Source organism: Ranitomeya imitator, chromosome 2 (assembly GCF_032444005.1).
Source record: "Ranitomeya imitator isolate aRanImi1 chromosome 2, aRanImi1.pri, whole genome shotgun sequence".
Taxonomy (NCBI): domain Eukaryota; kingdom Metazoa; phylum Chordata; class Amphibia; order Anura; family Dendrobatidae; genus Ranitomeya; species Ranitomeya imitator.
In genome coordinates, this window is record NC_091283.1 from 429323892 (window position 1) to 429336341 (window position 12450).

A 12450-nucleotide genomic window follows, 5' to 3' on the forward strand; every position below is an offset into this window, starting at 1 on the left:
ACCCTGCACGTGTGCCTCCTCTGACGTGACCCTGCACGTGTGCCTCCTCTGACGTGACCCTGCACGTGTGCCTCCTCTGACGTGACCCTGCATGTGTGCCTCCTCTGACGTGACCCTGCACGTTTGCCTCCTCTGACGTGACCCCGCACGTGTGCATCCTCTGACGTGACCCTGCACGTTTGCCTCCTCTGACGTGACCCAGCACGTGTGCATCCTCTGACGTGACCCAGCACGTGTGCATCCTCTGACATGATCCTGCATGTGTGCCTCCTCTGACGTGACCCTGCACGTTTGCCTCCTCTGACGTGATCCTGCACGTGTGCCTCCTCTGACGTGACCCCGCACGTGTGCATCCTCTGACATGATCCTGCATGTGTGCCTCCTCTGACGTGGGGCGCGGGTGCTTCCTCTGACGTGACCCAGCACGTGTGCATCCTCTGACATGATCCTGCATGTGTGCCTCCTCTGACGTGACCCTGCACGTGTGCCTCCTCTGACGTGACCCTGCACGTGTGCCTCCTCTGACGTGACCCCGCACGTGTGCCTCCTCTGACGTGACCCTGCACGTGTGCCTCCTCTGACGTGACCCCGCACGTGTGCCTCCTCTGACGTGACCCAGCACGTGTGCATCCTCTGACATGATCCTGCACGTGTGCCTCCTCTGACGTGACCCTGCACGTTTGCCTCCTCTGACGTGACCCAGCACGTGTGCATCCTCTGACATGATCCTGCACGTGTGCCTCCTCTGACGTGGGGCGCGGGTGCTTCCTCTGACATCACATGTGACTGGAACGATCTAGATGATGTGTCCTCATAGACATGGCAGCAGGGTTGTAGATGACAGATAACACTAGAAAAGTTTTGCAAAGATTCATGTTTTCATCTCTGCTTGCAGTCATTGAATGGAAACCTTTTTCATTGTCTACACCATCCGCAGCCCTCGTTACATGTTATCAGTGTAGACAATACACCTCTTCTGTCCTGAATGATTCTCGCCTGCCCTGAAGCAGGGTAACAAAGCTTCAGCTGTGAGGACATTGCAGGGGTGATGTTTCTGAATCTTTCCATGACTGTTTTTCTGGCTCTTTATGACCTGAAGAGGAGACTAGTGTCTGCCCCAAGTGTGAGGTTTACCGGCGACGTTAGTCTGCGCTGCACTCATCTGTGTTGCACGATCTCGATCAGTTCGGACTTGTTGGGAGTTGTAGTCCCACTGGTACAATGAGTTTTTTTGTAAGCTGATAAATGTAACAATTCTGCCCCTGTGAATCCCTTCGTGCCCTCGGGGGCAGCAGATCTGCTATCTCAGGCCGATTATTGCTTCACACGAAGGCTGTGATGACATTTACCAGTGGAGATTTCTGTGGAAATGTTATTAACCACATTCTGCAGATTTCCTGGCTTCAGTTATTTCAAGCAATGAAAATAATTCCGATTAAAAACTGAAAACTTCTGCAAATCCCGGCAAAATACATATATGATGGACAGGCCCAAGGCTTAGATACATTTATAGGCTCTGTATCTAATTGTGTGACTGTATCCAAGATCTCGGACTCTTTATTAAACTGCATTTGTTTTTAGTTCTGCAACTTGTATCTAAGTATTTGTGATTGGATACATGTATCAGAGTTAGATACTAAGACGTTGGAGTAAGTTCAGATGACATTATTTTGGTGCAGATTCCGCCGTGGATTGAAACCCCTTTAAATGCGCATTGGGAATTTTTAGCGCAGACTTTTGGCGCCACTGTGAAAATATTTCCTGTGGATCCTGCTCTGTTTTTTAGCTTGTGCTGACCCGTGGTAGAACAAACTACAAATCCACAGGGCGGCTGACAAATTCTGCTACAGAAAATACACCTTTTGTATTGTTACCTCTTGCTTTAATGTAATCTTGGTTTGCAGAAGGTATCTAATCTGTATCTAACCCAAAACGTTCTACTCGGATACATTTTTTTGTTTCAGACAATTAACGTAGAGTGCAATCTCGGCCTCGAAACATGATCAACGTTAAATGCTTTCTGCAGACAGTCATCTTGTTATCCAACTGTTTCAAGTTGCAGAATTGGATACAGAATCTGACTGTTAGTCAACAATCTTAGATACGTTTCCATGGTTGGATACAGACTCAATAATAAGTAGTTATTGAGTAAGCTGGCAAGAGATGCCTCCTCTGGTGCTGGGGCGCGTGTGCCGCCTCCTCTCTATCTGACTGATGGCTTGGAAACCTGGTACAGTATCTAACATTGTACTTGGGGTTATAGAGTCAGACATCTTGGATACGTTCACCTGGTTAGATACAGCCAGTGTTTAGATACTTTCTGCAGGGTGGTATCTGAACCTACTCACACATCAAAATAGTCTGTATCTAACCATGTGAGTGTATCCAAAATGTCCTTGTCTTTTCCAACTTCTTGTGTCTTATACATTGGTGACTGTATCTAACTATGAAAATGTGTCCAAGAAGTTTGACTCCGTATCCCACTTCGCAACGTGTTTGTATTTTGATGTTTGCAGATATTCAGCAGACTTTGATTCAAAGATGTCTTACATTCTGCAAGGTATCTAAGCAGAGTTAAATATGTTTCTCATAGAGCTAAGCTCCCTTTATTCGGCGCCCGATGGGCCGCATTTGCCCAGCAGGACGCCATTGGTGAGATGGCAGGCATATTCTGACTTCCGGATTTCTCTTGCAGTTGACCACAGCCGGATAAAGCTCCACCGAGAAGATAATGATTATATTAACTCCAGTCTAATCAAGATGGAGGAGGCACAGAGGAGCTACATCCTGACTCAGGTGAGATCTGCCCGCGACCCTCTACCTGCATCTCGTCCACTGCTCTCATTGTGTGATGGTGGAGAAGAACGCTGGGGGCCCTGTCCTCTGCATGGGGCGTGATGGGTGCACTGCATGATAGTTGCTCCCATACAGGTCACTGGTTCTGCCCCATCTTCAGTGCTGGGAGTGTGTTCTCCATGCAGAATATTAACGCCTGCTTGTCTTTTTTAGGGACCGTTACCCAACACGTGCGGACACTTCTGGGAGATGGTTTGGGAGCAGAAGAGCAGCGGGGTTGTCATGCTGAACCGAGTGATCGAGAAGGGATCGGTGAGCGTCAGTACACTTTGTGTCTATAGGTGCAGCTCAGCTCCAGTCTAATACCAAGACTGGGCCTAAATCCTGGTAAATGGAGAGGAGTTACAGGGGTGCAGTGACCACCAGTGAGGGTATGATGGCTGCAGTCCGTGGCGATAACAGACTGTAGATATTGCTCTCCCCTGTATGGATTACACCCGTCCAATCCTAACAAATGGGGAATCCTGGAGAATAGAAGTCCAGGAATCTTCTTTAATGACGTGACCAACTATCTGTGAGGAAAATAGATGACAACCAATATGGCCACCTTTACACCTGCCACACCATGCAGAGCTGCTCCCCGCTATAGAGGCACCAGCCAACTATCCATAAACATCGGGACTACGGTAAACCAAACCGGCGGTGACCGCTTCCTTCATAAGGGGCCATACACTGTACAGTTCTCTTTTGAACACAATTTCTAAAGACCCCCTCCCTTATACACGTGCACACTCAGGTGGAGCAGAAGTGCATCTGACGTCAATGGAGAGAGGGGGGGTTAGCTGCCAAAAAATACCTCCAGCAGCTTATCAGCCAGGAGAAAAAGGCGTATAGAGTCATCATGCCCAATTCTCTCTCCCCTCACCCTCCAACATCAGTCAGGCAGGGTCTAAACGGCCCCATTCACATTTCATGGTCTCGCCTAAATCGTAACATCTAGCCAACATTTTCTGAATGTATTTTTGTTACATCCAGGCACCGAATAAGCTGTATGAGTAGTTTACCAGTGGGATAAGCCAGGTCTTCATCTGATCTGCGCGGGTCTTTATTCTTTTTTTTTTTCCCTTCTCCCCCATAGATAAAGTGTGCACAGTACTGGCCGAAGAAGGAGGACAGCCCTATGTTATTTGACGACACAAACTTGAAATTAACCCTGCTTTCTGAAGACATCAAATCCTATTACACAATCCGAGTGCTGCAGCTGGAGAACCTCGGTGTAAGTAGGGGCACATGTACCTGCCAGCGGGTGGCACGGCTTTCCAGGGTTTTTTCCACACTAGTGTTTAAAATATTATCAGTCCAATATGACTGACCAGGTTAATCAGTGTTTTTGGTATAAATTATATTACCAATTTGCCAGTTGGTGCAGTAGATTCTAAGAAAACCATCAGACTCGGCATTCATGATCTGTATGTTTTTGAGTCTGTGTATTGGAATAATTAATTGAAAAGGGGTGTGTTCAAAATAATAGCAGTGTGGAGTTAATTAGTGAGGTCAATCATTCTGTGAAGAAACAGGTCTGAATTAGGTGGCCCTTATTTAAGGGTGAATACTCTCGTTGAAATCCTGAGGAGTATGGGTCATTCAAGAAATTGTTCAGAAGAACAGCGTACTTTTATAAAAAGTTGATTGGAGAGGGTGAAACGTATAAAGTAGTGCAGACAATGATAAGGGTGTTCTGCTAAAATGGTCTCCAATGCTATAAAATGGGAAGACAAACCAAGAGACTTGGAAGAAAACAGAAGACTACCATTCCAATGGACGGAAGAATAGTCAGAATGGTAAAGGCTCAGCCAATGATCAGCTCCAGGATGATCAAAGACAGTCTCAGGTTACCTGTGAATATTGTGACAGTTAGAAGACGCCTGTGTGAAGCTAATCTCTTAAGGTACCTTCACACTAAAAGATATCGCTAGCGATCCGTGACGTTGCAGCGTCCTCGCTAGCGATATCGTTCAGTGTGACACGCAGCAGCGATCAGAATCCTGCTGTGATGTCGTTGGTCGGGGCTAGAAGGCCAGAACTTTATTTGGTCGCTGGCTCTCCCGCTGACATCGCTGAATCGGCGTGTGTGACACCGATTCAGCGATGTCTTCGCTGGTAACCAGGGTGAACATCGGGTTACTAAGTGCAGGGCCGCGCTTAGTAACCCGATGTTTACCCTGGTTACCATCCTAAAAGTAAAAAAACACAAACGCTACATACTTACCTTCGGCTGTCTGTCCCCGGCGCTGTGCTTTCCTGCACTCACTGTGAGCACAGCGGCCGGAAAGCAGAGCGGTGACGTCACCGCTCTGCTTTCCGGCCGCTGTGCTCACAGTCAGTACAGAGAAGCGCAGCGCCGGGGACAGACAGCGGAAGGTAAGTATGAAGCGTTTGTTTTTTTTACTTTTAGGATGGTATCCAGGGTAAACATCGGGTTACTAAGCGCGGCCCTGCACTTAGTAACCCGATGTTTACCCTGGTTACCGGCATCGTTGGTCGCTGGAGAGCGGTCTGTGTGACAGCTCTCCAGCGACCAAACAGCGACGCTGCAACGATCCGGATCATTGTCTGGATCGCTGCAGCGTCGTTTAGTGTGAAGGTACCTTTAGCAAGAAGTCCCCACAAAGTCCCACTGTTAAAAAAAAACAAAAAAAAAAAACAAACCAAAACACATGTACTGAAGCAAATACAATTTGCCAAACTGCCTAAAGAGAAATGAAGAAACATTCCAAGGGCGGCAGACAGTTCATCAGACGGCTCCCAAACTCTGCATTTGAGCCACAGTACACTCTGAAGACAGTGAATCATCATGATATGGGCATGATTCTCTTATTATTATTTATTTATATAGCACCATTGATTCCATGGTGCTGTACATGAGAATGGGTTACATACAAATTACAGATGTCACTTACAGTAAGCAAACTAACAATGACAGACTGATACAGAGGGGCGAGGACCCTGCCCTTGCGGGCTTACATTCTACAGGATTATGGGGAAGGAGACAGTAGGTTGAGGGTTGCAAGAGCTCCGGTGTTGGTGAGGTAGTAGCTTCAGTAGTGATGAGGCGGCAGCGGAGTCAGTGCAGGCTGTAGGCTTTCCTGAAGAGGTGGGTTTTCAGGTTCCGTCTGAACGATCCGAATGTGGTTGATAGTCGGATGTGTTGGGGCAAAGAATTCCAGAGGATGGGGGATATTCGGGAGAAGTCTTGGAGGTGGTTGGATGAGGAGCGAGTAAGTGTGGAGGAGAGAAGGAGGTCTTGGGAGGACCGGAGATTACGTGAGGCAAGATATCGGGAGATTAGTTCAGAGATATATGGAGAAGACAGGTTATGGATGGCTTTGTGGGTCAGTATTAGCAATTTGAACTGGATGCGCTGAGGGAATGGGAGCCAGTGAAGAGATTTGTAGAGGGGGGAAGCATAGGAGTAGCGAGGAGAGAGATTAATTAGTCGGGCAGCAGAGTTAAGGATGGACTGGAGAGGTGCAAGGGTGTTAGCAGGGAGGCCGCAGAAAAGGATGTTGCAGTAGTCAAGGCGGGAGATGATGAGGGAATGCACAAGAATTTTAGTAGGTTGACGGTTGAGGTAAGGACGGATTCTGGAGATATTTTTGAGCTGGAGGCAACAGGAAGTGAAAAGAGCTTGGATGTGCGGTTTGAAGGACAGGGCAGAGTCCAGGGTTATTCCGAGGCAGCGGACTTCTGGTACGGGGGAAAGCGTGATGTCGTTAATTGCGATAGATAGGTCAGGTAAGGAAGATCTATGAGATGGAGGAAAGATGATGAGTTTGGATTTGTCCACACTAAGTTTGAGGAAGCGAGAGGAGAAGGAGGAGGATATGGCTGATAGGCACTCTGGGATTCTGGACAGCAGAGAGGTGACGTCTGGGCTGGACTATGGTGCTGGACCTATTTACCACATACCAGGGATCATGGACCAGTTTGCATATATTAAAATACTTGAAGGATATGGCCTGTAAATGGGTGTTTCAACAAGACAATGACTCTAAAGACTCAAGTAAGTGAGCAAAATCTTGGTTTCAGTTCAACAAAATTGAGGATATGGAGTGGCCAGCCCAGTTTCCCGACCTTAATCCGATAGAACACTTATAGGGTGACATTAAAAATGCCATTTCTGAGGCAAAGCCAACAAATGCCAAAAAAATTGTAGGGTGTATGCTCAGTATCCTGGGCTGGAATAACAGTTGACAGGTACCAGAAGTTGGTTGACTCTATGCAACTTAGATGTGAAGCAGTTCTAAGAAACTCCGGGTATACAACCAAATATTAGGTTATTGATTCACAGGAATGCGATCCTCAAACAATGGTACATATATTGAGTTTGTAAAGACAAATGCAGACACAGCTGATTTTTAGAACAAGTCAATGCTCATTTTTGTCATTTTCTGTAACGGAGTTAAACATACTATACATTTCTCTTAATGTTTTGAACTAGAAAACAGTGTGCAATGTTCCCAATGCTGGAAATAAAAAATAGTATACAGATTTTGTGACTAACTCAGGTTTTTGAACACTACTGTATTAGGAGTTTTGTGGAAAGCGGACTAAAGGCCAAAAATGATGATGATCCATTTGTTTCCTAACATCCCTTCCCCCCACTGAGTGGACCAGGTCAGAGCTTGCAAAACCACCCCGTATTATGTATGCAGGAGCTGTCCACCAACTCGTGCATTTAAAGGGTTTGTCCATGTTTCCTTATGTAGAACGCTTGGTGCAGAATGCTTAATTGCTGCCAATCAGGCGTCTGCTTTTCTGACAGCTGTGATCTGATTGGTTGCCCTCTGCTGTCTCCGCTAGTTTTGAGACTTACCCTCTGGACTCCTGGCCCACGCCGCTTAACCACAACACTTTTTTGTGTTTTGCAGACACAGGAGACCAGGGAGATCCTGCACTTTCATTACACCACGTGGCCAGACTTCGGGGTCCCAGAGTCTCCAGCGTCATTCCTCAACTTCTTGTTTAAAGTGCGAGAGTCGGGATCCCTGAACCCTGAGCACGGGCCCATTGTGGTGCACTGCAGCGCTGGCATCGGACGCTCGGGCACCTTCTGTCTGGCGGACACCTGTTTGCTGCTGGTGAGTAAAAACGCAAACCAAGTGGAACATGTTGGGGAGGGGGACAAGGAGTAAGAGTATAAGAAGATAATTTCCCAGGGATTTCTAATCAGTGATTGGTAATGGATGACCCCTCTTATTTCTGCTCTGGAATCGGGGGCACCCATCATGGCATAATATATATAATGGCTGCTCGGGGGACAAACCCCAAACTATCTGACTTCTCTTTTTCTTAACCCGTAGATGGATAAGAGGAAAGATCCCTCATCGGTGGACATTAAACAGGTCTTACTGGAAATGAGAAAGTACAGGATGGGTCTCATCCAGACGGCTGATCAGCTACGGTTCTCCTATCTGGCGGTGATCGAGGGGGCCAAGTTCATCATGGGGGACTCGTCTGTGCAGGTGAGGCGTCGCTGTGAATAATTGAGGAGCGGTTTATGGCACACTTCTGTATAGATGTAATCTCGCATCCCCTAAATACACGGTTACTTCTCCTTAGGACACAGACACACTGCTGTATTTCTCATGCAAGAATCGCATGGTAAACCTCGTACGGGCTGTGGGCTCTCCTGACCTGAGCTTGACAGCTGCATAGTCCTCCATCATGCTGTCATGCTAGGGTCAGGAGAGGCGCCGGCCAGTCCGTGCAATGCGATTCTCGCACGAGAAGTCTGTCTCCGCCTTTACTGCATCACCAAAAAGAGGCACATTCTCCATATGCACATAGTGTCAGTGTGCACGCTACGCCATTTATTCTCTATGGCATGGAGATCAAGGCACCCTGCACACCTTCTACAGGGTTATTCCAACTCTGCTCCCTTCTGTTGTGGGAGGCGAGTGTGGCCGGCCCACGCGGACGTGTGTGATCGTCAGGTATTATAATAGAACGATACCCACTGATTACACACGTGGCAGGCATCGGTAAATGTGATGTCATCAGCACCGTATTCCTCTCTGAAGCAGAAGTGAGCAGAGCTGGATTAACCCTTTGGTTGCTGCTTGATCATTATCTCCACTTAATTTGGCATCCTCACAATCTTGAAAGTGGCATCTTCACACAGAAACATTCCTCTAAAAAATGAAATGCAACAACTCCTCTCCTTGTATTTTAAGTGCTCAACCCACAAGCTTACTGACTATTTTGAAACTACTAGCAGAATAGTGAGTGCAGCTCTGGAGTATAATACAGGCAGTAACTCAGGATCAGTACAGGATAAGTAATGTAATGTATGTACACAGTGACTCCACCAGTAGAATAGTGAGTGCAGCTCTGGGGTATAATACAGGATGTAACTCAGGATCAGTACAGGATAAGTAATGTAATGTATGTACACAGTGACTGCACCAGCAGAATAGTGAGTGCAGCTCTGGAGTATAATACAGGATGTAACTCAGGATCAGTACAGGATAAGTAATGCAATATATGTACACAGTGACTGCACCAGCAGAACAGTGAGCGCAGCTCTGGAGTATAATACAGGATGTAACTCAGGATCAGTACAGGATAAGTAATGTAATGTATGTACACAGTGACTGCACCAGCAGAATAGTGAGTGCAGCTCTGGAGTATAATACAGGATGTAACTCAGGATCAGTACAGGATAAGTAATGCAATATATGTACACAGTGACTGCACCAGCAGAACAGTGAGCGCAGCTCTGGAGTATAATACAGGATGTAACTCAGGATCAGTACAGGATAAGTAATGTAATGTATGTACACAGTGACTGCACCAGCAGAATAGTGAGTGCAGCTCTGGAGTATAATATAGGATGTAACTCAGGATCAGTACAGGATAAGTAATGTAATGCATGTACACAGTGACTGCACCAGCAGAACAGTGAGCGCAGCTCTGGAGTATAATACAGGATGTAACTCATGACCTCAGCAACTGCTGTCTTTTTGTTTCCATACCCATGTATAGTGGGGTGTTATGTAAATGGTGGCTGATTTTTATATCATTCCTGTTAGTAATGGCTTCTATTTCTGTTGCAGGAACAATGGAAAGAATTGTCTAATGAAGACATGGACCCTCCTCCAGAGCACACCCCACCTCCACCCAGACCCCCCAAACGCACCTCTGAGACCCTGAATGGACGGATGCATGACCAACAAGAGTTCTTTTCCCAGCAGGTTGTGGAAGAGGTTATAAAACGAGCAGTGAGCGTGGTGGAGGAGAGCATTCCCGATGGCAGAGCTCACCTGGGCTCTCAGCCCCCAGCAGATAGGTAGGTGACTCTGCAATAAGTGGGTAACAGACACAATGTGACAACCTTTTAAGGTGAATTTTTGGCTCCCAGTCTCCCGAACTGCATCTGGAGATTGCATCAATGAGCCAAATCAGAAAAGTGCAGTTTTCTATGTTTTAACTGTGGATTGTCTTAAAGGGTCAGGAACCCTCAAAGTGAATGGATGGGTGTCTGGAGGTTTTTACCACAGGTTAGCGAGGTTTCTGCCACTGCGACAGCCAGACTGCGCTGCTACTATGGCTGAAACCATGTCCATCTAGAGTTGCACCAAGCAATCATGACGGGCATGTCGACTGTGTCACCCTGGTCAGTTTGCTCATTTATCCTTTTACTCATATTTTTCTTCTCATCCGTCTCTCTTACAGCCTTTGTCACAGCACTGAGCTAAGAAGGAGAAACTGGGGTGACCCGATCCCTTCTTCATCCAACCCTGACGAGACGACCAAACCGGACAACACAGACGACAGAAACGGCAGCCAGGAATGGAAGTCGTGGGCAATAAACGTGTGCGTCTTCACAGTGCTGACCGTGGGGGCGATCCTGTGCTACAGGGTGTGGTACCATTAACGAACGCTCGGCCCGGGCCGCATCCGACTTCATCACCCAGGAGCAAGCGAGACGTATTTGGAGCTAAATGAGGAGGACGAGGAGCTGAGCGAAGCTTTTACAGCAGTCGCAATGCACTAATGGTGTCTCCGAGCCCCGACGCCCCACGGAGAGATTCCTCACATCTCAGGGCATTTCTACATCTATTCAGGAGTAAACACAGATAATGCCAAATATATCTCTATATATATATATTATATATTTTTTTTCTTTTTTAAATAAAATCATGACAACACATTGTTGTTTCTTTTTGGCCAGGTTTTTCTTTTTTTTACTTTTTCTCTCTCCTTGCCCGTGTTTTTTTTTTTCTTCTTTTTTTAAGGAGTACTTATTTTATTTCCTTCTGCGCCAGTTTCCCGGAACCACAAGCAATTTGGATACATCTTGTCATTTTTTTTGTGTACGGAACCAGTTGATTTCTTTATAATGAACATTCCTCAAAAAGCCGCCCTCCCCTCCCCTGCAACCTGAAAAGAACACCACATCGGAGGAATGTACTTTTTTTAATTTTCTTTCGGAGAGGAAGGTGTCATTTGTATTAATAGGAATTTTGACTGTGGGGGGGGGGAAAGGGGGGGAGCTGTGACATTGTATAGATTGTCTTCTTTCTTTTTTTGTTATATTGTTGTGGGCTGTGCCTGACACGTATCCTCAATGTATCTGTTACAAAAAGCTTCAATGTCTTTGCCATGTTTCGTTTTTTTGTAGGAGAAGCAGCTTTGTTTTGTTTTTTCGGTTTCTGCTCAGGGTAGTCCAAAACTTTTTTTTTTTGGCCCCATTTTGTATCACGTTGGACTTGCATTGGTCACACTCTCTGGTAGTCCTGACTGATGCACACGTTCCCTTACAGCACGATAGACATACCAGCATTTCAACCGTACGGTGCCTCAGAACCGGAGTGCTAGTCCGTCTCTTTAGCCCCGCGCTCTCTCACGCGTCTCACCGGCTGACAAAGAATGTCTCTACGCCGGCAGAGCCGACTTTCGGGTCATGACTGTTCTTAGATCTCACCATCGGTGCTCGGGGAGTAATAAACCACTTTTCTGGGACTGAGCCGTGTGCATGGGGGCTTCACTTGTCACCACCGAAGGTCTGTGTCGGTCTGCTCTATGGCTGTTGTGTCATCCATCTGTATAAGCTTTTTTTTTTCTTGCCTTTTACATTTATACACAGTGCAACGTGTTGGGTTGTGGAACCAACACCATTTGGAAGGGGAGGAGATGGGGGGTTGATGTTTAGTGAACTTTACAATACTGTTTAGACCGAACGCAATACAGAAATGCACTTGTGACACTCGAATGTGTTATGGATTTATGTGCTGATTCAATAAAGTTATATCCCCCCCTTCCATCTGTCCGAGCCCCCCGTGTGGTTTATGGCTGATCGGTCGCAGTGTTTTTGCTCCTGGTTGTGATTTCGGCCCATCTAGATCAATCTGATCAAGGGCTCTTTTAGACGAGCACATCATCGACGTGTGCTATCCGAGTAACTGTCCGACAGTGCAAGGGCCAATGTCATTTAGTAGGGCTGCAAAATGCTGGAAGGGGTGGGTGTAAAGTGGCGCTGCCAGAGATTTAAAAGTGAATGTGCCCCTTATTATGAGAGTTGTCACCGCCTCTCTGGTTTGACGCAAGTCTAGTCTACCGTAGTCCTGATGTTTGTGGATAGTTGGCTGA

At 46.8% G+C, this 12450-nt stretch overlaps 1 protein-coding gene across 1 annotated transcript in view; it reads left to right on the forward strand.

Moving 5' to 3' along the window:
- PTPN1 (protein tyrosine phosphatase non-receptor type 1) overlaps positions 1-12133 on the forward strand; it is a 44991-nt gene extending 32858 nt beyond the window's left edge. Inside the window, exons 3-9 of the mRNA XM_069750874.1 lie at positions 2696-2796; positions 3010-3108; positions 3935-4072; positions 7728-7937; positions 8160-8321; positions 9915-10147; positions 10534-12133. Coding sequence (XP_069606975.1) covers positions 2696-2796; positions 3010-3108; positions 3935-4072; positions 7728-7937; positions 8160-8321; positions 9915-10147; positions 10534-10735 — 1145 coding nt within the window. The 3' untranslated portion in view covers positions 10736-12133. The remainder of the gene's footprint in view (positions 1-2695; positions 2797-3009; positions 3109-3934; positions 4073-7727; positions 7938-8159; positions 8322-9914; positions 10148-10533) is intronic.
- Positions 12134-12450: the final 317 nt, after the last annotated feature.